This window comes from Anomalospiza imberbis, chromosome 1 (genome assembly GCF_031753505.1).
Source record: "Anomalospiza imberbis isolate Cuckoo-Finch-1a 21T00152 chromosome 1, ASM3175350v1, whole genome shotgun sequence".
Classification (NCBI taxonomy): Eukaryota; Metazoa; Chordata; class Aves; order Passeriformes; family Viduidae; genus Anomalospiza; species Anomalospiza imberbis.
The window spans coordinates 120,405,369-120,433,283 of record NC_089681.1 but is presented as its reverse complement, the minus strand read 5'-3'; the positions used below and the strand labels follow the sequence as shown (position 1 = coordinate 120,433,283).

General features: G+C 36.9%; 1 protein-coding gene across 4 annotated transcripts in view; it reads right to left on the bottom strand.

Annotated features, from left to right (window-relative positions):
* Positions 1–10: 10 nt before the first annotated feature.
* The window catches only part of HYCC1 (hyccin PI4KA lipid kinase complex subunit 1), a 44,056-nt gene continuing 16,151 nt past the window's right edge, over positions 11–27,915 (bottom strand). For 2 of the 4 annotated variants that reach the window (XM_068208966.1, XM_068208957.1), the window contains exons 2-11: positions 23,782–23,861; positions 22,808–22,909; positions 18,946–19,125; positions 16,066–16,146; positions 15,416–15,531; positions 14,959–15,054; positions 13,186–13,302; positions 12,361–12,448; positions 11,726–11,885; positions 11–4,355 (exon numbers count right to left, since the gene is read on the bottom strand). In XM_068208966.1, coding sequence (XP_068065067.1) covers positions 3,799–4,355; positions 11,726–11,885; positions 12,361–12,448; positions 13,186–13,302; positions 14,959–15,054; positions 15,416–15,531; positions 16,066–16,146; positions 18,946–19,125; positions 22,808–22,909; positions 23,782–23,832 — 1,548 coding nt within the window. In that variant the 5' untranslated portion in view covers positions 23,833–23,861 and the 3' untranslated portion in view covers positions 11–3,798. Of the gene's footprint in view, positions 4,356–5,219; positions 5,515–11,725; positions 11,886–12,360; positions 12,449–13,185; positions 13,303–14,958; positions 15,055–15,415; positions 15,532–16,065; positions 16,147–18,945; positions 19,126–22,807; positions 22,910–23,781; positions 23,862–27,915 lie in introns of all 4 variants that reach the window. The other 2 variants (XM_068208984.1, XM_068208975.1) reach the window with 2 other exon arrangements.

Sequence of the window (27,915 nt, the reverse complement as noted above, 5' to 3'; positions counted from 1 at the left end):
AATCATGAAATTTCAAAAAAAACCAAATTTATTTTGCTGCCAAAATTATTAAACACTAAAAAGACAATCTTGTAGTCTATACATTAGGAATGTAAGTTTTCATGTACAATCAAGAGAACACTTTACTACAAAAAAGGTGAAAAAATGTGTTTCTAAAACAGTGTCACATAATGAGCTGAAGAATGAAAGTGTGGCAGTTGCTTAAATTCAGGTTCCCACATGAAAGACATACATCTATAGACTGATGCAGATATTCCACAGACCTCAGGGAATATCAAATGTGCACATCTAGTCTTAGAAGTAGAATTATACAAATACAAAAGGCAATATATGATACATCTATATACAGCCTCAAACACCAACAAAAGGTACTGGACAATTACATTAGAAATGTCTAGATTTTCTCATAGGAAACCTCCTTAGAGAGAAGTGTGGCTAAAATAGCTCTATTTCTGTACCTTTCAAATTTGTTAGGTAATCAAGGCAATTCAAGACATTTAAATCCATTCAGAAAAGTCACTGCAGCTCTACAGCAAGTGGTTAGAGGCCATACACTTTTTGCCCAAATGTTACATATTCTCACAACAAAAATAATTCTTCTCGGCTTCAATGAGTTTTGCAAGTGTTGCTGTTCAAAGCCATCCTTGGAAACAGTGTCCTCTGATTTGGAACAGTAAGGTCAGTTATAAACGTCAGCATTGAAACAACTTCTCTGATTACAATGTGAGATGATTCACTCCTACATAACATTTTCCCTGCAGAATGGTGCAGCTGTGTATGTCTGGAAGGTATTCATCAGAACTACCCACTCCCGGGCAGACTGTAATATGTGGTGTCTTAATGGTTTCCTTTACACTGTTAGAAGACATCTACTTCTTTAACAAAGATTTTCCATCTGACATTCTGAAGTGATTGGATAATGCTCAAACCCCCAGAGTCTGACAATTTTAGAAATATTTGCTTCCTGCCCTACTTCCCTCATCACTCTTCCCACCCCTCTCCTAATCCTGCACCATGGATATTTGGTCAACAAAGAATTCTGCCCTCACTCTCCCTTTTGCCCTTCATTTTGTTTTTTTTGGTTTTTTTTTTTGGTTTGTTTTTGGTACTCAGGAAAAAAATGCTTTAGACTCAATCAGTATGAAGGTGGGATGTCAGCTCACAAAAACACACTCATCCCTGGGCAAGTTACTCCAGAGACCAATACAAACATGCTTATATGACACCACATATGTATGGACAGAACAGTCTTCAGTACCAAGAACCTCTCCTTTTATCACTTTCTCAAAAAAGTATGAAGATTTGTATTATTTTAGTTGTATCAATATGAGCTTATGTCTTGGGTTCAAGCCAGACCAGCTGGATAAAAAAGGGATCAAAAAACTTCATTTCAACACCTTTTGGCTTGTGGCCAAAAGAACTGGAAACATTATGTTACCTATCTACACTTTATGGCATTTTAGATCCTATTTTGAAATCCTAATTATTTAGAGCTAAATCTTCCCAGTATAATAAATATCTTTTATACCAACACCCAGCTTGAAAGAGTGTCTACCATGGAGATAACACACAATTATGAATTAAATTAAACAAAGCAAAATTAGCAGAATTCTCAAAAATTCTAGCCCCTCAACACTACCTTGCAACTAATACCATAACAACAAATATTTGTCTACTGCAATTTTGTTTATCTATTCTAGTTTTATGTCAATTTAAATTACTGCAAATTTTTTCTAATATGTTCTTTAGATTCTACACTGCAAAAGTGGATTAGGAAACTGCTGTAAATTTTGCAGGTTACTTCTTTGCAACATCTAGATCAAATTTCAAGGGAAGGAAGAGCTCTACATTCACTGTGTGTAGAGACAAGCAATGCCAACTATCAGCTGCCTAACACCCTGCTGCTGCTCGTGGTTATACATGTCCAGCAGCCAGATGCATTTGTCAATGTGAAACAAATGTCCTGTCTAATGTGTACTGCAGAAAAGCCTATAAAAAAGAGGCTAAATTTTCTGCTGTAGAAAGTATTTACAAAAACAACTTCAAAGAACCAGTTTTTCTCACTGGTCAGTATTAAAAAATAATCAGGGCAAATTTGTAGTTTATCCATTAGGAATATAAGTTTTCATGTAAAATTAGGAAAATACTTCACTGGAAAAAGGTGAAGTACTGCATTACTACACGAGAATGGTGTCACACAACAAAATGAAGAATGAGAAATTGTGGCATACTCCTTTAAATTCAGGCTCGTGGGTAAATATGAACACCTACAGAATGATAGGGTTATTCTGCATACTTTGGTGCATTCTCAGGAATGTACACATCCAGTCTGTGGTCTTACTAGTACAATTATACAACTTATTTACTCTTTTCATTAGTTAACCAGCTCACTAATTGCTATAAACCTAAATAATATTAGCTGTTTAAAAGTTACTTGTGCTTCAGTTTAAGTCAAAAGTATCTAAACTTATCTCCAAGCAAATGGAAAAGTCTACCAGAATTTTAGTGTTTGTTTTTTTTACAATGTTCTTGACAATAATGGATTAACAGCTGCAGAAACCTGGACAGTTGGGAGCAACTATGCCTTAGATCTTCATCCTACTTCTCCACCCATAATAATATATTGTCTGCTCATCAGCTAATAACTGCTACTGGAGTGGCTTTGTCAGCAACTGCTTCTTCAGATTTCTGCATAAGAAGTTTTAATGTCCATTTTTCATTAAAATCTTAACATTATAAAAGTTGTTGTCAAACTCACTGAAGGCTAAAGATTAGGTAAAACCTTGAACAGGTTGCTGGTTTAGAATTTTGAACTAGAAAAATAATAGATATAAAAACCTTAGGAATTACAGTGCTACTTATATTTACATTATGGTTCCCCTTTGTGCTTGCAAGTTACTGAAAGTACACATCCTTTGGTAGTATTCTCTTAGTCCCAAGCATGAAATTCCTGTTAAGCACATTCACACTCCTGCTTTGCTTGAGTCAGTGCAAAGGGCTCATATTTCTACATAACATTGGTACACAAGCACATCTCTTCCCCACAGGCAATAAAAATACTGATGACTGACTTTTCAGGGAGTAGTTTTGGAACTGATATTTAAGAATCCTAAAGAGTGTCACATAGTTTTTGAGTCTTAAGAGTGACTACTACAGCAACTGATAATAATTCCCAGCCACAAGCTCTGCTGCTGTATTACTTTAGGCCCAGTTTTGAAGACATATAGATAAACCAAAATGCATCTAAAATTGGACTTATACAGGCATAAAGAAGTATGAACATTGCTATGTGTACTAACTACCAATACAAAAGCGACCAGAACACCAAACACTGAAGTGATGCTTCTAGTTTAAATTTACATGTAAGCACAGCTCACATGTAAGAAAACGTCTGTTCTTGCAATGCTCTTCCAAAATTGCATGACAATACTGCAAGACTCCTTCTAAAAAAACCCTAAGTACTTGCAGTTTTGCCTAAGCCAAGTGGAAGACAAAAACTAGAATCTGGGAGAGACACCCTATTTGTTCCTACAGTGTACATGTGTAAGAAGCCACACACCTTGGCCAGTGACAAGCAACCAATTAATGCTTGTTCATGCTTTTCAGGAAGCTGTAAAGGTATTAGAAGTTGACTCAAAATAATTAAAACTGTTGTCTATTCACTATTACTGTCAAACATGAGCCAAGTAAGAATTTATTTGAGACTTAAGGAAGTAACGTATGGCATATTAAGAGCTTAATGTACCAATATCAGGATAAAGTCTCAGTAATTTATTTTTTATACTGGCCAATTTAATATCAATCTGTTGACAAAGTTATGCTAATACTAGGAGGTCGCTGCTGATTAGGTTGTTTGCTTAAAATAGGAAGATCTGTTCTTTCTGTTCCATATATCAATTTTTCCTCCTGAAGACTGCAAGCTGAAAATCTGTTTGCCTCTGTACCAGAGACACCACCACGATTATTTGGAACTGGGACACCACTGACCTGTTCAAAGGATTTACTAAACACAGTAGTGGTTGTTCTGGCCAGGCTATGGCTGCCAGGCTTAGGCAGGGACTGGCTGGTTGTCAGGGTCAGTCTCTTCAGAGAGACAAGCTCCAGATTCTCACTCATGGCTCTCTGAGTTTGTTTCCGTGATAAATGCTCTCTGCAGGTTTCCCCTTCTTTTTCTTTTCCTCCAGGTTTGCTTCCTCCAGACCTTCGTTGGCTCTTCCCTATGAGGTTCTTGCTGCTCATGGTGCTGCTGTTAGATAGGGCAGACTGACTTGTACCAGAAGTAGCCCTAGAGTAAAACCCTTCATCGGTTTCAGATACTTCTATCAGTTCTTCTTCAATTGCTAAGTCAGAATTATCTGCATGGTAGAAACAGAAATAAAAAATTAGCAGTTGACTGTCTCACATTCATTGCTTCTACATATTGTTCAATTTTGATATTTATAAGCATGAAGCCATAAAGCAGTAGAAGAGAAGACAACGCTTACCTATTCCATGACATTTTGGAATTAAGTTTCATTAGGATATAGAGTTACAGCAAGTAATGCCGCATTAACTACATCAAAAAGCATGCCCCCAATCTCATTTTGTTGTGATTTTGAAGGAAAAAAAAAGCAGTCTTGTTAATTCATGCAGGAAATTAGAAACTTAGAGATTAGAAAGTACCACACAGAACAAAACAAAAGTGTAAATCTTATTTTGAGCAAGTGATCCACTACAGGATTTGGCAAAGCTTGTTAATTACAGAGGTATGTGATCAATGCCCCAGGACACTCTATGGCACCTGCATGTTTAGCAACCCAAGAATGCTTTAGGACTGAAAGGTCACTTTCTGCATCACAGGTCTGATGGTAAGTGTTGGAAACTCAAGCACAACATGAGATCTGCAGTACACCATGAAAAGTAGAATTTGGGAAATCTGAGTAACATAGCAAGATATTTTTAACACCCATTTTGATGGATTTTGATGGATTTTTCCTACCACTGATCACTGGATTTTGTAAACACACATAAATATGCTTAATAAACTTAAAGGTATGTTGAGTCTCGGTGTATCTTCTCCAGATTAAATACATCTACTTGTAAGTATGTCATCATTGTCTGTGGCACAGACAAAGCTGTGTGCAATACATGCAACTGTGTTATTACACATGCAAATATATTAACTGCATCCTTTAATTCTTGAAACATGCAGCAGTGACCCTTTCAATCAACAGCGGTACCTTACGGTGCAGCTACAAGTGCTCTGCTAAAACTGCACTCTGCCAGATGAGTTTATTCCATCCTCCATCATTTTTCTTACAGATTTTTGCCTCCTGATTTCTGGCATGCCTTTGCTGTCAGTTCTAGGATCTGTAGCTGTTTCCTGTACTCCCTGTAAATGTTGAACATCATTCTCTGCTAGAGCTCTGCTCTTTTCCCCATTCCCGGTCCTCTCTCCAGCCACACTTGTGACACTAATCTCAGGTATGATAAAGTTGCCCAATTCAGTAGCATCATTACCATTCTCTGGTTGTTCTAGAATTAAAGATGGATAAGAAAAAAAAAACAAACAAACAGAAGATGTCTGAAATAAAACATGAAACAAAAGCCAATAGATACAGATGACTTAAGCATTATAAATTAAAGCAGATGTACATATATTAACCTCTTGTTAATTAGCAACATTAGCAAGTATGGAATTTTACTTTATTTTTAAAATGGCAGTCTTCAATCTTCCAGTTATTGGCCTGAATCATACTGAAAAGGCCCATGCTAGATCTTTCAAAACTGAAATTTCTGAGGATCATGAAACAGATTACCAGAAATCAAAGAACAGTTCATAATTCCCTTTACGACTATATTCTCTATATCCCCATGCTAGAGTGAAAGTTACTTTTACAATGAAATGGCATATCAACTTCATATATTATCATTCAAGACTAGAAAATCTACACATAAAATACCATGATGCTGCACCTTGGTCAGCTTGAAAACAAAGAATGAAACAACAAAGTCAACTCAAGCACACTTTGATATTCATTTTCTTCCTTCATTTCAAAAAACTGTTTTCAACTGGAAAGGTATTTCTGGATACCCCAGAAAAACTACTTGAGAAGAGCACTGTGGCACAGAAACTTGACAAGACTAAAAATGCACTAAAAGCACAGCTCAGAATAAAGCTCAAGTGAGTCCCTATTTTATTTGTAATGCAGCTCTTTCAGACCAGAGGATTGAGTAAGGACACCCAGACTATACTGCCAGTCTGCTACTGCACATGACAGAAGCTGGCTGCACATTGAACTGACAGTATGAAGTCCAAAACCAGGGGAATTTACAGTGAGATGTTTTTTCACAGTGGCAGCTCTAATGCTCTTTAATTCAAGGGGATTCTCTCTTCCTCCTGTCCCCACACTGAAGACTCTTGAGCAGGCACAGTACAATTCTATGTCAGGTGGCTCCTGCACTGGGCTTTTCACTACCATTTGTGCTGTCTGCACTGACCACAACTGAGCCAGAAGGTTATTCTGGCAGGGATGGACATCAGTGTCCCCTGGTGTAAGAGCTATTTTATCTGAGAATTCTAATAATAAGTCTTTCTAACTAATAAATGACCAGTCAAAGTATCTATTTAAAAAGCTGCACCACCCAAAGGAAATGGCATTAATAGCTGATGCTATTTCTCACTAAATTCCTTATATTTTGGAGGAAACTCAGAATAGAACCATTTTCTTTCTGCAAAAGTCTTCTATTTTCAGTAGCAAAGGTGGCAAGGAGCACCATGAACTGGAATAGTAATAACAATAAATAAACAATTATGATAACGAAAGCACCATCAAATATAGCCTTTTTTTTCCTAAAAATACAGAAGCAGAAGGTTAGTGAGAAGACCAATGCTCTGACTGGCCTCAGTGCTCTAAATTCACCAGAGTGAAGAACTTCCCTCTGCAATGGCAGTCTTTGAAACTCCTTCCTGCTGCCCCAAAGGGAGGAAAGGACAGAACAGAGCTTAACTGCCAGAAAAGCACTGATTATTCAACTCCAAAGAAAGAAGACTCAAAGTACACAGCAGAAATCAGAAAAAACAGAGGAAGATTTTTTTCTTCCATAGAAGATTCTGTATAAAAGCATTACCTAGTTATGGTTATTTGGTGGTGTGCATTTCTAAATGTAACATCCAGCTGTGATATCAGCACTTCACCCAATACTGCTGCATTCCCACAGCTGAGTAACCATTACTACAATGAACTGAGGAAAAAAAAAACCCAAAAAGTTAAGAGTTTTACTCATTATAATTAGGTCTAAAGGAAATATACCTTTCTCTGAATTTAACTGACTACAGGAGGAAGCTAATGGAAAGAATGGGATATGGGGTATCTAAACACCCATTAACACTGTCTACCACAGCAGCTACAGTCTTGGGGCAGGGATAAGAGTACACAATCCACACCCTCCAGAGCAGCATACCCGCCTTATTTTACACCTTTTAAGGACACCCAAACCTTCAGCTTCATAGTGCTTGGTGGTGAAGATAATACTGCTTTCAAGCTGGACAGCTCTGGAAGTCTAGCCTTTGAGAGAGAGTTATTAATGCCCAGTGCACAAGGTAATGTAATCAAAAAAAAAAAGAAAAGAAAAAAAAAAAAAAAACAAACAAAAACAAAAACAAGGACACTACTGAACAGTGTAGAGATAAAAATTAATAATGATGTCAGTTTGATTGTTAACATAAATATACCCACAGCAGATGAAGGAAAATGGATTTGGTGTTACATTTCTGTATGCTTTGAGTAGTACAACGAACTTTGATAAATACATTTCATGTTTACTAATAGCTAAAATTAATTCAAAATTATAGTCTACCTTATTACGGTTGCCTAGATAATTTACCTCAGACAGCACAGGTAAACTGCCCATTCATAATGCAATTCAATTTTAACCCCCACAAGTTCAAGCTGCACGTCCTGCACAACAGTGTTAGCATATTTAATTAGTCATAAAAGCACCAGGCTTATACCCTAAGATTAGCATTAACTTCAGATTCTTGCAAGTTACAATTATTTCAGGAATTAATACTGTTAAAAAATAAGAAAATTTTCTTCACAGGGAGAATTCAAAGACTAGTATTTCTAAACCTTGTGTACTACATGAAAGTCAATTTCTGCAGTGAAGAAAAAAGTACCTTCTTGTCCTTCTTCACTAGTTGATGTCTTTGTTCTTGTGTTATGTATCTCACCAACATCTGGTCAGCTTTTCTCAGTCTGTTACATCAGAGTATTTCTCTTACACACACCTCTACAAACAAGAGCTAATGCTCCCCTTCAGGTGTGATAATTTATACACAATCCAATCCAACAGCACTAAATAATTTGTTGCTAAGTAATAGCTAGTATCAGCTCACTCCATAAACAAAATCCATTTGTGATTAGATGGATCTATTTTGCAAACCACCCCTCACATTTAGCACCTCTAAAGTACCTATCTGTGAAGTCCAAATTCACATTACTATTTGAATTTAAAAAGTCCTTATAAGTAACTGCTCCTAATGAACAAATTACAGGGTTAAGTATCACAAGAAGATTCAATGTTAAGTCAACCTTTGTTCAAAACTGACTTCAATCTAGAGTTCTAGCAAAGGCTAGCAAGATCTAATGTCTGAAAACTTTTATAGTAAAATTAATTTTTTAAAATATAAAGAAAATAAAGCTCATGCTTCTCAGCTGGAAATTTGATTCACTGGGGTTTTTCTGTATTATTTTACATACATAAGTAGTGATTGAAAATTGCCTTGTTTCCCCAAGAGATAATTCGCTTCATCAGTTCTTCTAGTCCACATAATGTATAACATTAAATACCTCTCTGCTGGCTCCTCTGACTTCTGGATCCATTTACACTAATTTTTATTATAATGAAAATAAAAATAATCCCCCAAATACATTTTTCCTCTTACACTGTGAGGGAGAGAGAGAGAATAATGGTCAAGAGGTACAAGGTTTGTTATCTAATTTTTACCAATTCCAGTATTCATTTTAATTTGAACAAGCACATGTAAGCCTTGTTATTATTTCTGCATGCCAATCGTGAAGATGTATTTCATATCTTTCTTTCCTCAGGCATTATGTGGCACTGAATTAGTTTAGTAAGAATTTTGAAAATGGGAGACCATCCACTCTAACTTTAAAAAGGCTGTCCAAGTCACAAACAAAAGGTTTGTTAGGATTTTATGAGAATTTTGAGGAGATTAGCTGAAGTGATTTATGTATGGAATATTTACCATGTAAAAGAACACAACTGGCAGTCACATAGCTAGATACCAGAGATTCAGCTTTGGACTCTTAATCAGCCTAATCTTTGCATAGCCTTCAAATTTATAATTATTCCCACAACCTGCCACGTATTCCACTCCAACCTACCAAGTGATTTTCTTCCTCCTCATTAAATCCTGTACGGTTGAGACAAATCCAACATTTTCACAGAAACCCAAACAAAATGTTGGCATGAGCTGCTTTGAACAAGTCCTTAATCTCTCAGTCTTCATCTCTGAACACTGACTACTCACTCCTTGCCTGGATTGCACTAACTAGATTATTGCTGTTTCTCTCAACTTGTCCTACTTTATAAGACTCTCATAAAACACAGCATTCCACTCCACTTCTGAGTTCAACTGGTATTTTCATTTCCCTTTCACCTTACTGTTATCTGCTGCAGGGCACACCTGTCACACACTTTTATCCCTAAACTCCACAAAGCCACACTCCCTGCAAGGAGGCAATAACTGTAGAAAGTTCTCTATTTCTGTATTTGCTGAAAATTTTGCATTCTTATAAGGATGTATCCAATACTCATTTTGTACCATTTTGGTCTCCTGTATTTTCTCCTGTAAACACAAAGGGAATCCTTCTTTTAATACACTTTCAATTTCTCTGGATGACCTAGCACTCAGTATCCTTGATCTGTGCTACTCTCCACCATCTCATTTGAAGAAGCTTCAAAACCACTCAAAAATAATAGCTAACAAAATTGCCAAGCTTCAGAGGGCATTTTTCCATTTAAAAGCTAAGACATCATACCATTTTCTTGCATCTGGTCAATAATCCATGCTTAATAAATTTACGGCTGAAGAAAGAAAAATATAATGTTTCTTAGCAGCCTTGAGATGCCAGTAATGACCTGCTACTCCATCTCACTAAAGACACTAATGTTTTGCTCCTCAGGTCTGTCTGATGGTTTTAAGTAGTTTTTAATCAACTGAAATGAAATTTGGTTGTTTTTCCTTTCTTCTCTGTCCTTCACCTTCTCTGGCAGCTTACTATTGGTACTAGTACTACAAATGTGTTCTACCACCAAGTGTTTCTCAACACTTACCTGAATTACCTCTTGGCCAATTTATGACACATAACTTAGCAAACTTTTTCTAAGTGTCCATATACTACAAAAGCTCACTTTGTAACATCATACAGAAATTTTAATGGTACTACAAAATCTTCAGTGAACCTATTAGAAAAGCACTCTTATCTACACACATGCTCTTAGCCCGTTACCAGGATTACAGTCCCAACAGAACAACTGCCAATTCTGATCCCTGGTCCAATGGCTCTTCCCTCACCTGAAGATGGCAAAGGTGAAGGAATACAATATTTAGACTCACAGAATCTCTTGCAGGTACCGCTACTTCTGCAGTACATTCGGCACCATTTTTTCCTACTTTTCAGCCCAGACTTGTGCTCTGCTTCGTGGAAGCCCTTAAACTAGTTTGCCCAAATATACAGGCTTTGGCTGGAACAGAGACAATTTTCTTCACAGTAGCTGGTATGGGGCTGTGTTTTGGATTTGGGGTGGAAATGGTGTTGATACTTTGTTGATACAGGGGTATTTTTGTTATTGCTAAGCAGCGCTTGCACAGAGCCAAGGCCTTTTCTGCACCAAAAGCTCGGAGGGGACACAGTGGGGACAGCTGCCCCAACTGACCCAAGCAGTATCCCAGACCATGTAATACTCCGTATACTCATACTCAGTATAATCATACTCAGTATACAAAGCTGGGGGAAGAAGGAGGAAGAGGGGGGAAATTTGGTGTTGGTCCTCCCAAGTAACTGTTAGGCCTGATGGAGCTCTGCTTTCCTGGGCACGGCTGAACTCCTACCTGCCCATGGGAAGTGGTGAATGAATTCCCTGTTTTGCTTTGCTTGCAGGCACAGCTTTTGCTGTACCTCATTAACGGCTTTATTTCAACAAGATTTCTCACTTTTACTCTTCCAGTTCCCTCCCCCATCCCACTGTAGGGAGTGTGTAAGCAGCTGTACGGGGCTTACTTGTTGTGTGGGCTTAAACTATAACACCAAAACATAGTCATTTACCCCTCCATCCTTAAACCCTATTTTTATTTGAGTACTTTAAAACGGATGAGGTTCTGTGATAAAGTTCTTAAATATTTATTTTGCTTCAGGTACTAAAAACTAGTTTTCAGAAGAAAGCAGAAACATCATTTTCTGAGGGACCACTAATTGTGTACACCTCCCTTTAACAAAAAGGGTTTGTGTGTGCTGTGTCTTTTTCAAAACATAGTTAAGGAAATAAAGAATATACTTCATCTGAATTGTGTTGAGATTCCCACTCACCAGTCAAGAAAATAATAACCTCCAAATTGCTGCTTGCCTATAAGCAATAAATATGTGAAATAATAAAATCCTCAATCTTATTTTGAAAACATGGAAAAAGCTAAGAATTCATTGCAAAATGTGTTCCTTACCATGCCTTTTCCATCTGTGCCCTCTTATAGACATGCTGGTCACAGCATTTCTTGATATTCTGGATGAAGTAGGTGTAATCTCAACCTGAATGCATCTTGTACCTTCTTTACTAGATTTCATGGCACCCTGAGGCAGTGAAGCTTTTATTGCATTAGCAACCTACAACAGAAGAGATGCACTTAAGTTCTTATCACAAAGGTTCAAATTTTAAAAGAACTCTGTCAGTGATTCTTCCTATTTCAAGAAGAATACTGTGTACAACTCCAATTTATGGTCAAAAAGCACGCCACCTTTTTGCATGGCCTATAAAGAATGCTGGTTGCAATTAACTCTCAGAACTTATACTTGCCACTTTCTTAAAACAAAGTTTCCACTTTCAAGATGTGGCTATTCCTTCTGCTGCACCATTATCTTAGCTCTGAAGACCTAGGAGTGTTCTGTTGAAAACAGCTTGGTCACAAGGAAACGTAACACCATGACTAAGTACAGTGATAAGCCCTGTGTAGTGTTTGCACAAGCACACACACAGCTTTAGGTTCCTGGTATCATCTTGTATCATGCATGCTCACAGCAAGAATTTCCCAGGCTAAAAATTCTACTCAACAAACTGTTGAGTGGAAAATAAAATACCTACCAGCAGAGGTTCTGGATACAGCTCAAGCTGTGCTCTATACAAAACGTCATCCATAGCTTTACGAGCCAGATCCCACTCTCCATTATAACTGCAAAAGTAAAATTATATGTAATAATACACATCTATGACAACAGATAAACCTTCTTGGCCACCTAACCTTCACAGCTCTGGTGCTCCTTGAGAGTTCAGTTTAGAGAACTGGAATTACTTGTGTTTGTTAGCAGTAAGCCTGCAAATTAGAGAACACTGAAGTAGCATCCATGGAGACAAAGTTTTATTTTCATTGGCCACCCCAAGCAGTTTAAAAATTATATAATTAGCTGTTGATCAGCTAGTCACAAAATATTCTGAAATACAATCAGGATTTTTTAAAATTACTCCACCTTTTGAGTATTCCTGTATTACCAGTCTCCAATTATTCCAGTTACTGAGTAAGCTTCATACATTAACATGACTTTCAAAGGGTAGATGACATCAGCATTTCAGAGAAAAAATATAGCCTCTTTTCCTTAACTAGACTGATGTCAAAACTAACCATGCAGAAATGTGGACAGCAGACAATGGCTGGAAAAGGGTTTTTACAGTATTTTCTTCCCATCAGCAGTTACACCTATCACATGCTGCTCCACCAATCTTTTCCCAGTATGACACAGGTAACTTCATTCAACTACTTGGAGAACTGTCTCTTCCCAAGGACCCCTTATTGCTACACACATCTGCCCATAGAAAATGAAATGCCTCCAAGGCAGCTTGTCTGAACAAGTACACAAATTAGGCTGGCATTTCTCTATTTTGTCTGCCTATTAGAAAAAAAAATCAACTTACAAGGCATAATAGATCCCTGTTAGCATTTGCACCATGAATTCAGATGAAACTGGAATCCTACTGTTGACTCCCTTGTACTTTCTCACTTGTTGGCGAGGATATCCACAGACACAAATTCTAAAGAAATCATACATTTGTCATTAGTAAATAATGTGGAACCACCTTTGTAGTTTATAGACTTTCAATACTTCACCAGTAGTGACCAGTTTCTAGAAGCCCTGAGTTACTTCTTCTAAAAATGCAAGAATGACATCCAAGTAAGTTAACATTCTGATGAAGAGAGACTTAGTAGCTGCTCAGATGCAAAAGAACTGGATTTACAACTTGAGACCAGCACAACTTATTTTGTGCCGTAATTTTCACATTTACAATCTATATTTGTAATTTAAGAAAGTGATAAAAATTGAATTAGATTTACTGGAAGAAAACACATTCATTGTAGATTTAAAGAAAACCCCCTAAATTTCCCATTGCTCAAACCAATTAAAGGAGTTATTCTAAATATCCAAATAGCAGAATAGAGATTTCACCACATCCAAACAGGACACTGAAAGATATTCAGGGCTTCTGACACATAGTCCCTGTATTCTAGCATGCTGTCTATTCTAAATTACTGTCAGGGTAAGATTTTCAGTAAGCAGAGAAACATGAATGACAAAACCAGTCAGGAATAAAGAACAATGAAAGAAGTTAAATTGTATAGCATTAAATAATTCAGTAATCATTCAACATTTTGAAGTAGAAAGACTTGCTTGCATCTACTGGTAACTTGCTTGGGGTTCTTTTGGACATTTTAAAAATTATTTATTCCAAATACAATAAAAACCTAATCAAGCAGAATAACCAACATCAGTCTCCTTTCCACAATCCTTAGCTTCTAAGTATTTTTACCTCATATACTGAAGCAGTTTATCTAACAAAGATCTTGTAATTACTCTTGTAAATATTGCCAAGTGCTTCAAACTCCAAAGTCTCTTGCCTCCTTTGAAGAGAAGGCAATCTTACAGGCATCCATTATCATGCTTTAGTTGTGAGAGAAGCCTAGGAACTATCCTGGAGAAAAGTTGCTGCAGGTGACTTCTTGGTCTCTTGGGTTTCCTGGGTTAAGGAGAGCATTCTAATTTTTCCCTTAACATACAGTCCATTTTTGAAAATCCAGAGACAAACATGCTTACTACCCATTTCTCTTCTTTGAAAAAAGATATTAATCAAAAAATAGACATTGTAATTAAAGCTGAGGTAGGCTTTGTTTTGAGGTCAGGAGGGGCATGTTGCCATTGTTTTTTTGGTTTTTTGAAGCAACAGCTGATTTTGGAAATGCTCAATGTATCCATAAAAATGGATGTATGTCTAGTTTCAACACCTACTATAATTACAAGAAAGTTTAAACATGCACAGCATCCGAATTTATTTATTTCTGCAATGCAAAATATACCACACTTCTAAAAGACACTTCGGTTTTCTTTAGTTAACACAACTACAACTACTGTTATTAAAAACAAACAGTTCTCTTTGACTTCTCCTCTTAAAGGAGAAGCTTAACCTGCATATAAGCTAGGCTATTGTTCCCCATTTTGAGATCTCAACCCAAAGTTATATAAGAGACACTTTAAAAGCAAATAATGCAGCTGCAGCTGTAAACACCTATGAGGAGAAGTCAAGTTTAAAAGTGGCCTTTGGGAACTCAAAGCTTGTTTTTATAAAAAAATTCCAAACTGACTGCACTTCTATTTGGTAATGCCATTTCAAGAGTAAACAACCTACAGAAATTACCTTGAAGAAATTTGACACAATGACTGAAGAGACATTGCAGGCATGTAGCTTAAGGCAGCATTGTAACAGAGCAGAAGGAAAGTCAGCACTTCAAACCTGGGATTTGAAAGAAACATTGGAATTCCATTACCAACTTTATTTTTTAAAAGGAAACAAATTTACAGGGAAGTTTTAAAGAATTATTTGAACAGATCTGGCATTGTATTTCAATTTCATCAACAACTGAGTAAGCTTTTCCCCTACATGTAGTAATATGGCCTGCTGATCTTTCTGCATCTATGTTTACACGTGTTTAGGAAAATAATAATTAAAAAAAAAAAAAAAAACAAAAAAAAAAAAAAAAACACATGACAAAACACAACATACACCTATCCTCCTTCAGTCTGCAACTATACCAAAAATTAGAAGCTCAGATCCATTAGAGACTCTCAAGCAAAACCCCATGATACAATTTCACCTGTTCTGGGCTGTCAGCATCTCCCTCTGAGGATGAGGTCCACTGTACACAACCCTGGACAAACCGTGCTGCGACAAAGCTCCTTCAGTGAGAGCCATGGAGCCAATACTGGAAGGCTGAAGAAAAAAAGGGTCATTCAGAGCCTGTCCACCTCAAATCTTGCTATAATGCAAGTGAAAATAGCCAACAATAAGCATCACCACATTTATATATGAATTTTCAACAGGCTTAATGTTATCTGACCGTTCAGATGTTATCTGTTAATTTTACACCAAATAAGGCATATGGCTTCAGAAAAGAAAAAAAATACATAGTTGCTGCATGGGTATTATGCAATTATGACTATTCCACCTTGAAAAGGCCTCAGAGACCAGTTACCAGTATTCAGAAATCTCAGATGTTCCTATGTCATCATACAACGTGTTAAAACTACTTTTCACTTTTGCTCTTAACAAACACATCCCCACAGCATATAGGGCATTTCAAAGACCCTGTCTGATGCTCTCATTGGTTTGAACTCCACGGCCCTTCAGGTTCTGGCCAGTGAGATGCCTGCAGCCTGGGGAGATACTTGATTGGCAAAGACCCCTGACAATCATGGTAACACTGCCCTTCTCAATCAGGAATTTCACTTCGTAGGTGTCACTTACTTCATGATAGACCGAAGGCTTGGACAAAGATGGAATTGTGAAACTCAGCACTTTGTTATGTCCCTCTTTGTCAACTATCTCCTGAAAAAGACAGAAGATATAAATGGTTACACTGTACTACAGAAAACAGACATCCTAAGGTGTTAAATACTACTTATTATAGGGACTGATAGGGATACTATAACAATCCAAGCTGCAAGCTAGAAATTATCTCTCTTGCTTTTTATCGCCACACATTTTGTTTATGAAAACTCTTCAAATAACTTGGCCATGGTCACATTCATTTGCATATATAACCCACATTAAAAACACTAAGAGGAAACATCATGTTTAAAACAGCATCATCTTTTTTTAATTATACACAATTTGCTAATTGTGAACAATCAATAATGCTGTTCTGAAAACTATTAACCATCAAGTAAGCACTCAACAAGTAATTTGTTTTGGAAATATTACAGTTCTGGAATGACTGCAGTCTCACATGATTTGACAGCAGCAGATCACAACATTATCAAAAGCCCAAGTCTGATAACTCACTCCATGGAATTAAAAGAAGCATGGATGCAAAGCTTTAGAGAAGCTGCTTTCCTGAAAGATACCACCACAGCAGTAGCTGGCAGACTTCTTGCTCCTCTAAGTTAACAGAAGACTAATGGATAAGGCAAAACAAGATGTGGTTTTGTAGCACAGAAGAGCACTGAAGTATTTCAAATAAAAATTTTTTAAAGAACCAAAGCAGACTTGATCAAAACAAACACCACACACTAGATTTTACTTTTCTCTTTTGCAAATTTCAGCAGCTGATTTCACATATCCAGAAGTAATAATCATGAGAGAAATTTCAGTGTCTCTTAACACCCATGTGTTAGAAGGCTGAAGGTCTAACTTCACACAGTAATTATTAAAACTCCTGTCTTAAAATACGAAGCAGTAAAGGAAGACTGAAAAAATTAAAAGGGCACACAAAGCTGCTCCTTCTGAAAAGCTGCACAGCTCCTCCACTCTCCACATAAAACACTGACACTTTAATTTTTAATATTGCTTCTGGATTAATGTGGAAAACATGTTCCTCGATATATAGGAGAAAGGGAAAGAAAATGGCTACATCCAAACTTCTAAATTCTAAAAATATTATTATTTGTATTCTTCATTATAATCAGATTTGTAATTAAGTTTCAGGAGTACATTTGAGGATGTATTTGTAGTGTATGATGTGTATTAAAGTGTATTTAAAAAAACCCTGATAACTACAGCTAGGAAAGCAAAAAATTTCAACTGCATGCACTACCACTGTACATCCCTAAACTGAAGGTAGAACAATCCAGTTCATGATCTCAAGGTTCAGCCACAATAATTCCACGTCTCACAATGTAGCCAATTTAGAATTATTCTGAGCAATATTTTTCATTTTTCATTTTCCTTCAGTAAGAAACTGCAGGACTCCTACTGAACATATTAAGTTTGCAAGAGTCCATTGTACATATTTACATAGGAATTACTTTTATATTAGGCTTTGTATTTCCTCTTGGTTTTGAAAACAAAGTAGTTAGTTAAAGAGAAAATAAGTATCTAAGCAGGTCACCTATTACCTTTTCAAAATATATACTACAGAACAATACCATCTTGATTAATGCAACACCAACAGCAGGGAAGAAGCCAGTGAGTACCGTGGCACTGTTTTAACATAAGCATTCCTTATGTCTTAAAGCAAAACAGGGAAAAAGTTCCCAAAAGTCATGCTGACCTACAGCTTCCTAGAGAAGCTTGCTGTGAAATTCTTATGACCCCAGGCAGCTGGAGATGGAAAGCCAAGTTACTAATTGAGAAAGAAACAATTCTCAGCTAAGACAGGATGCTACCAGACTGGTTTCAAACTTAACTGTAAATGTAATCTCTTCTGGGAGAAAAACAAGTGATTACAGCCACATCCATGAACCACCTTAAATTACTTCACCATGGATATAAAGGTGTGAATTGCCTTAAGGTGTAAGATAAGACCAAATGCTTTTCAGGAATGCTCTTCTTGTCAGATACAACTAAGCATACAGAAAAGGAAGAAAGCTTGTACTCTGCCTCAAGAGGAGTGGAATGTAAGGGCTCAGGTCTTTTAAATTAGACTCCTGGGTGAAAAAGACATTTCCACCTGCTTGCTGAAGACACCTATGATTATTTCTAGGAGATGGATAGCAGCCGTCTTCTCCAGATTTTCAGATGAAGAGAGATGAAGTTCATCAATATTTTGCTTCACAAAAAGCCTTCCTAAAACAACCAGAACAAACTACACAGACAAGACTCCCAAGAGACATAATAAAACACTAAGTATTTAAAAATAGCCATAAAAAGACTAAAATATGGTGCTTTTAAGGGTTCCTTATTAATTCTGTAATTCAAAGCAGAGATACAGCAACCAACATGATATTTTCATATAAAGTATTTTTAAAATGTCACGGTTATTTCAAAATGGACACCTTTAATTTGTCAAAGCTAAGCAAGCTGTTCAGCAGTCAAGTACTAGTCGAAAGTAAATTTTTTGTGGTTTTAGTCCAGATAGACAAAATACAGGCAACAATTTCTAATGCAGTGCCTCGAAAACTTCTCAAGCAGAATATGAGTTTAATCACCAAGAAATTGTGATAAATCACCAAGATTTAATGTGATTGAATGTGATTTAATCACCAAGAAATGGTGATCACCTAGAAATGTGAGTTTAATACCAAGAAATAAGTAACAAAATATTCAAGAACCATACAAAGAGCAGAGAAAATATTGACCAAAGAATGAAAGTTCATGTTGTAGATTTCTGACAGACACGGATTTGAAGAGTTGCAAGTGAAATAATCACTTCATTTTAATTCCAAAATAAAACGTTGAAATACAAACCAAGTTATAAACTCCTAGGAGAAGAGCTTCTATGCATCCACTGCTCTGCAAATCTCTGCTGGCTGAGACAGCAAGATAGCACCACATCAATTCTGGCAGAAACTGCAGCGTAAACCGTAGCAATTGTTCCTCACCACTGCGGTAGAACTCAAAGAGCTGGTGGCAAACTGGCTCCAGAAGCTGAAATACAAGTTACAATCATGAATGAAGAAAACATTACAAAAATCTGCAACTTTGTCTGGATCAACCCTGTAGCCAAAACTGTAAACTGATAAAAATGACATTTTAGTTATCAGGGATGACTGACACAGTAACTGCTCAAGTCACCTTACACACTTCCATGCCTGTAACATACTTCTGGATGATAAAAGTAGAACCATTCATCCTAAGTGAATAAAAAAAAAAATCCAACAGCTGCTTTGCCTTGTTTTTGGCTCACTTCCTCCAGCCTCAAAGGCAAAATATAGAGGATAGTTATCACATACCTCATACCTCTCAATATCTCTAATATACTGAACAATAATATCTGAACAAAAGGTCTTGTTATTCTACAACTCCAACAGCATACACAAAATGAAGCTAGAAGCTTTACCCACCTAGTGAGAAGAGCTGTATAACACTTAAAGTTTTACAAAAACTTAATACACAATAGAATTAGTTTGTTTTCCCACTCTCATTACAATCTTCTAGAAGCTTCAATGTATTTGCATACTTGAGACAGAAATGGGAAGCCTCAAGAGTAATTTTAGAATCAAATTTGTTAAGCTGATACAAATGGATGTAAATCATTGAACTGGAAGTAATACATTAAGCTAGATCAAGTTAAAAAAGATTTTAAAACAATGAAGCTATCAGCCTGCCTGTGTTCCTGGATTTAATGTGCCTTCTTGTGCTACCACCTACCTCTGATATAAGGATGAAATACTGTGTTAACCACCAGCTGTCAATGTATGGAAATTAGGAGATTTCCTAATTTTCTTCAATTAGAAAATATTGTCAAAAAGAGCAGGCACTTTCAAAGCCAGCTGAACTATTAAATTCAGCTCTGCTATTTGTCTAGATCACAACTTTAGTTTTAGTAGACTAAGTTTTCAGAAAAATAAGAATACCAATTCTATATTCATCCCTTTATTGAAGCATGGAGGCAAAATCACCAGAGAGACCACGCTAGAAATATACCTGCTTGCTTTCCTAACCTTTTCCTCCTGAACATGAAAAAAAGTCAACATTTCTTACCTCCCAAAGTTACTTCTGAAACGGAAAGATCTTAGCAGATTTGAGTTCTTTTTTAAGAAGTAATCTGGCACAATCTGATTCATTCTAAAAAAGAGGAACTTTCAGCTTCTGAGAGATATTAGCTTCCCTTTGGAAAAATCATCCCTGAAAAATCTACAGTAAAGGCAAAAAAGCCACACCAAGCTAAACGAGTAATCAGTTTTAAGAGCAGTACAGCAAAGATCCTTCTAGAAAACCTTACCAGCAGAACTGTGTTCCGTATTCAGCTTATATTTTCACACAATTCGCATCCTTCCAGTAAGAAGTATCAGTTCTGAATGATGCGCTTGAACTTTAAAAGGCCCATAAATAGCTGTGACAGGTATCCATGTTTACACTGTTATCTCACTTGAGACAGCTTTGTATCAGCACATTGAAATGCATCATCAGTACAAAACCAGATTTTCTTCTTCAAAATGCCACCACATGCTACAACCTAATATCAAAAAGCACTAATGACTGTGGCTGTTTCAAGATATCATTTGAACTAAATCAAGGTATGTTTTGAACTAAACAAAGAACTAGACTAAGACATTTTTTCATGCTGGAACAGAAGAATGTCCAAGCAATTTCATCCCTCTTCCTTTTAAGCTGCACCCAAAGTGTGTCAGACACTCCAAACACTTGCTATTTCCTAATGCATGTGCCTGTTTGGCTCCTATCTAGAAAGACAGCAAGAGTGTTTTAAGTAAAAAGCAAAATAACTTCAACCTTTAAAAAAAATGCATCACATATGTATTCAATTATTTTTGACTGCTGGAAGTCTTTAGTGAATTTTAAGTCCTTTAAATCTACACATCTTCTGGACTCTCCTTTCAATGAACTACATTTTTGACCTAGCAAGTGGCCCAGGAACCTCAAACATAACTAACAAAGTCTTTACTTATACAGCTACTATGAAGTGGATGTTAAACAAGTAGTCCATTTATCTTACAAATGGCTTATTAATTTTTTGAAAAGTAAACAAAAACAACCCATATAAAAAGCAAACATGAATCAGCAGAAAAATGCAGTTACAGATGCCAATACCCATGATTACTTTTCAAATCCTTAAAAAAACCCCACATTCATCCTGCAAAACAAGATTTATCACAATTTTACATTACTGATTATTATTATAAGCACATATATTCAAAGGTGTACAGATGGGGTTGTTTGTCCATTTTTAAACTCTGCAGTATTTGTAGCAGAGTGCAAATCATGCAAATGCTTCCCCTCTGCATTACACCCGTGAGATAAGAGCAGAGAGCACATACCCTCCACAGTACAGCAAGCTGACATTGCACAATGCAGCTAACAGATCTCAAACAGCAGCTAAAATATATTATTTTTCTATTTAACTGCTGGTTTGTAATTATTTTTACAATGTGGAAAGCTCCAAGTAGCCTCTCCCACAAAGCAACAGCTACTTGGAGAACAGTCCAAAAAAGATTTTAGGACTTTTTCCTCAAACAACACTCAGTGTCAACACTAGCTCTTCATTTCAATTCTAAGTCCCACTAACAGAGAAATCTTCAATACCTTGCCCCTGGAATTATCCCAACAACCTTTTCAACCAGAAGTTGCAGCAGCACCCTGCTACTAAGGCCCCTGAGAAACCTAGTGATAGTCAGAGGTAGTAAGAAATCAAAGAACTTATGAAAGTATTAATTAGGCAATCAACAGGGAGACTCATCAGATTAATTTACATTTTGATACGAATTCTGAAGACCAGACAGGCTTGACTCAGTAGCTGCAATGACTCAGAATGCCTTTCTGAGCAGCAAATTAAAATTACATTTGTTCTTTGCTGGACAACCTGGGAGTTTCACTATCAGCATTCTCTCCAAAAGCATATACACTGCAAGCATTTTATCTTCTGACCTTTAGTACTGGCATAATCTCAAACTTTGGGAAGATGCCTTATTTCTGGGTCTTTTCAGAAGAATTAAGGATTTGGTGCAATATTAAAATAATGCACAAAAGGATTTCTGGATGGTACAAGGCAGTTAACAACACACAATTAAACCCAGATCAGGATGTTCTGAACATACCTGGACATTTTAAAACAAGGGCAGTCACGGGATACAGAACCTTCTTAGTACAAGTACTGAGGAAACCTGCTCCTCTTCCCCACAATTTTTTTCATATTTTGCCCTCATTTCAGTAGGGGTACATCCACTGTATAAATACATATCTTTTTATCATATGTATTTCAAACAACAAAAGACCTAAAACCTAAGCAACAATTTAAAAAGGATGGCTAACCTAACTTTGTTCTCTTGCATTGTAATAGACAAGCTTCTGACACCAAGAGATTCACATTCAAGTGATAATTACAGAAAGAATTCTGTCAAACACAAACATCTTTTCAATTCCTTAATGCATTTCACAATTCTATATCCAAGCCCTGAAGCCTATGAATGTGACCTACAAGCTTAACTACGATCAGTAGGTTACAAAACCTGCAATACTTTTTCCATGATAGTATGTCATTGCTAAGAACAAACTTTCTGAAGGAGACTTTTCATCAATTACCTAGCATGCAAGGTCTTCATTCTGCCAGTGTTACATCAGACATTTTGGGTGAGGGATCCAAAATACTCACTTCACTCTGTGGCTCCTGAATTACTTTGTAAAGAGATGAAATCAAAGCTGTCTTGTCTTTCAAGTTGGTAGCATATTTGGATATGGATGCTTCTGGCAGTGTCTGAAATAAAAAATATTATAAGCAATTTCTATCATTAAACTGTAACAGCTATTTCAACAAACAATTTTCCATTACAAGTCACTATTTATCAGAGTGTACTATATAAACTAAACCTTGTTTCACAAAGAAATCCTCACATTTTCACACCGTTGCCAGAAGACACACTGCACTCTATCACTCTGCAATTTCATATGGAATGTAACAACAGCGGATAGGAAATTGATTTTGAAGAAGTTACAAAAATGCAACCGCCACTGAAATTTCACTGTGAGATGTCAGTCCCGTGAAACTTTTACAGTTTGGTTCAGATCCAAACTTCAAGGAGTTCTCAAGACCAACTGTACACAGGTAGTGAACATTATTACCAGATACAGTATTACTATGGAAAAACACAAATTCCAGTTAATGCAAATTCCAGCTCTTCTCTAACACTAAACATATTTTCTGCCACTACTTAAGAAGGTAAAAATCTAATGTTTTTAACAATTCTTTTAGAAAATGTACATTTGAATGTTCCTAAGTCTTACAGTAATTCTTATCTCCAATCCTTCAAAGGACTCCACTCTACAGACAGGAAAACATATTTCCAGTGTATCTAAGCAGACCAGGAGCAAAACCTACAGTCATGTCTGGTACTCAAACCAATAAAATAATTCATCTATGATATACATTTTCACTGCTCTCTGTCAGGAAGTACGTAGCCCCAAAGAGGCAAGGAAAAAAATCCTTTCAAGTAGACATTTGTATTTATCACATGATCTCAGCAAAACCCAAGGTTACTATCTTTCATTTTCTACAGGATGCAAGCACTCCTGCATACTTCACCAGCAGCGATTCAAACACTTCTGGCTAAATATCAGAGAGTGTATTACCTTGAACTCTGATAACCACTCCTCCACAACCCCAGTATCCACAGCTAACATCTTCTAACATCTGCTTCAAAACCTTCAGCCTGAAAGAATAAGCAAACAGAGTTTGTGAATACTCCAGTCACTGCATTAAGTCAATGATGAAAATTAAGCCTCTGTGAATATTTAAAGAATCTTATCAAGCTTTTACTTGTTAACATTTTACATGCTGACACTACTTTGAACTTTTATTGTACCTCACTTATGCATGCTGCTGGAAGCATTAAGCACAGGAGTCTTCACATACAGCAGTTTAATAAATTCCAACTATGTATTGCGTGGGAAGTAAATCAAAGATTTTCAGAAATGGCATTCTGAAAACAGAAAATATTACCTCCTCAATTTCAATTTATTTTTCAGCTTACAAGACTCGAGAGGAAACTGTATGGACTCACTGAAGAGAAACGACTGTATAGGTTTTTCCAAGTCAACTGCTATTCCCAGCTTGGAAAAGGTCACTGAAATAAAGGCGGATGGAAAACCTTTCAGTCCTCCCCCACCATGGCAACTGCAAGACAATGAGCCTGCTGCCATGGAGCCTAAGAGACTCCCCAGCCCAACATTCTGCCCAGTCTCAGACAGAGAGGTCATCAGCAATAGGACTTTAACACAGGAGATGCAGAATGGCTACTGAAATTAATTTCTGATTTCTCTTCAATTTTGAGAAACCACTTAATAAAAACTGTCGCTTGAAGCAGCTTATTCTGACAAAAAAGACCAATATATCATTAAGATATAAAACTACTAGAAGTTAAAAGAGCATGATGTTAGCTTACCAAATTGTGCCCATGGATTTCAACCAGTGACAAAATTAAATACTCATCTGAAGGAAAAATTAACACCGTCTTGGTGAAATGTTCAGTCATGGGAGATATCCCATCAAGTTTTACTTTGCCAGTTTAAAATAGTTTTGAAGTACTGATATCCAAGTATGGGTTTGTTCAGGAAAAGACAAGGAAAAAGATGGGAGGTAAGAATTCCCTTTTATAACACAAATACAAGTATTTTATTCTGAAATTCAGACTGTAGTAGAGCATATACAGACTATATACAGTATATTTTAAGAAGCCTGAAGGGAGAAGAACCAAGTATGATATCACTATAGCCCTCCAAAGCAAGGGGAGTGGAGAAAGCCCAAACTTAAATAAGGCTTTAAGTAGTGACCAGGATATATCAATGCACAGACAGGGTTGCGAGGAAATTACTATTCAGACATGAATGGCAGAAGGAATAAAATTGAACAGGCTGTTCAGCAATCTCATTTTCAGAATCATTTTAAATACACAATAATAACATAAGGCAACCAGAGACTTCTGTGCCCCCTCTCCTCACTTGCATGGTTATTAAATAATGGACTGGGACAGGTGAAATCCCAGGGAACCAGCTGTGGCAATGTCCTCACAACCCTAGAAAGACACGCAGGTCTGCACAAAGCTTGGAAAACACTGCCTTTGGAGGATGAAAGTACAACAGGGACGGGCCAAGGAAGCATAAGCATTTAATTTTTGGAGACCAGACCACTGCCATGGCTGGATATGGGCTCTTCAAGGATTGTAGGGGAGGAAAGCTGCCCTTAATTTGGGAGAGCAGCAGGGAAACATGGAGCTCAGCCCTGCTGTGGACAATGAGACAGCTGGGAGTTTATGGGTCACAGATGAGAGGGCAGAACAACATGGGTGACATTATTGCAGGTGTTTGCTACTCATCACCTGAGCAAGACAAAATACAGGAATCCCTCCTCTTATACAGCAGAAGAAACCTCACATTACAGGCACCTGGTCCTCACATGAAACATGAACTACCCTCTTATCTCTTGGAGGGGAAGCAGAAGAGGGAACCAGTGCACTGATTACTGCCAAAGGCAGGCCCTCTGCTAAACATGGTAAACTACAAACATGGAAAAACTGGCTAGGGATGTCAAGGTCAGGGCATACACAGATGCAATGGCCAAGACAAAGTAGATCACAGGATCCCAGTAAGAAGGATCAATGCAAGAAGGAAGATCAAGAATGTTCTAGAATGGTTCATGGGCTTTTGCAAAAATAGCAGCAGTAGCAACAGGAAAACTAAGGCTCCATGACCATATCAGCAGGGGATCTGCTGAGAGAAGATACAGTAAAGGCCAAGGTATTCACTGTCACCTTTACTTCTGTTGTTACCAGCAAGATCAGCGCCCAGGAACCCTGGATGTCAGAGCACAGAAAGTTGCCTCAAGTGTCAGAGTGGCTGAGGAGTCGCCAGTCGGAGACGCTGAAAACCCAGTTTGGTAAGATCTTGAGCAGCCAGATACCTGCTCCAATTTTCACTTCTTTGAGCAAAGGAGGCTGGACTTCATGATCACCAAAGATCCATTTAAATCTCATCCATTCTGTATCACCAAAGAAACGGGAAGGACTGCCATGTATACTAATTTAGCTAAATACCAAGTCTTTCTGATCAGCACTGTCAGTCCCTGAAGGTGTCACAATCAAAATACAGAGGAGCAGCCTCTGAAGGCTCAGCAAAGGTTGTGTGTGTGACCCTTCTGTGAAGTGAGGATTATTTATTGTTTATCCATTATTTTAAGGATAATACCATGTGCTCACAAAGACTAGTCCTACTACTACAATTATTGAAGCAACCACCTTGCCAGTTCCTACAGAATCCCACAACTTACTAGCCCTACTTTCATTCCTACGAAGGTGGACAAAGGCTTTTGCAGCATCCCATGCTTCAGCACAGCTGACAATAGTAACTATTCCCTACTGAGCCCCATTAATAGCACAAATGCCTGCCCTAATATTGATTGCTCAAAGTAAAAATCCCATTATTTAAAAGAGCTAAGAGGAGTCCTGGATACACCAAGTCCATAGCTGACACCACATATCCAAGAGATTTTTTTTTTTCTCATCCTTCTCTGGTGATCCATCAAGCATTATTTTCAGATTAAAGGTTTCCAGAGAACAGAGGTTTCATTTGACCAGTAAAAACAGTAAGAACATCCTTGGCTGGCATTATCCAATGGAACAATACTTTGAGTTTTTATGACTAATTTTATGACTAAGTATTTAAACATGATTTTTTTTTTTATAACAGCTTGAACTTTTGAAACGACATTTGTAGAAAAGAAATAGGACAAAGTTTTTGCTGATCAAATTTTTTATATTTATTTTTAAAGTAGCAGAAGCATTCAACTGAGAGTTAAGGCAGTAGAAACGTACAGGGGATAGACTGTCCTTATCTCACATTCATACTTTAAAAAATCCATATATATCTGCTTAAACCACAGCAATACCCATTTGAGTATTGCAAATAAGAACTCTTAACTTTACAATTATTTTCCATGAAGACATGGATTATGTGTTCAATTGATGTCCCCCAGAAGGTAAAAAAAAAGCTTTTAACTCCACATAGCAGCTGTGTGGGATCTATTTAAAAAAGCAGACAACCTACTGCTTTACTGAGGATTGCCTCATTTTGTTCTAGTTACATAACAGATCAAGTTGGACTGGCACAATATTTGGACAGAGTTGGAAAACCCAAGACTGTTCCAAAAGAAGGATTAACAAGTTTCAGTTAACAACACAATTTTTTGCTGAAGCCCACAAGAAATTTTTAAAAAGTAACTCTAGAATGGGATTTTTAACACTAAGTGCACCAAAATAAGGCTTAATTTATAGCATCTGTTACCCTTTTATGGAAAAAAAAATACCCAGAGGATTAAAAAAGCATGCCTTAATTACAGCTTTGTTTCAGCGGATATTACTGCAAGATATAGGCCACTGTAAACATGAGACATCCCAGCCACTACAGAATTAAAGCAACATAAAGTGGATAAAGTAAATACCTGCTACTTGGATTAAAAAAAAAAAAAAGAGAGAGAAAAAAAAAAAGCTGTAAAATTGCATTAAGAATGTACTTTATAAATACCAAAACTATACTGGAAATTCAAATAACACAGCAAACACTACATAGCATTTTTCCCAAAAAAGTCTTGTTTTAAGGTACATCAGCACGTAATTATCTTTAAATGACTATTTTTTATGGATCTCTTCCTACTAAGTCCCTCTAAAGATTTCATATGAGTGGACTCTGAGATTTTCTTTAAAAACAACTTTT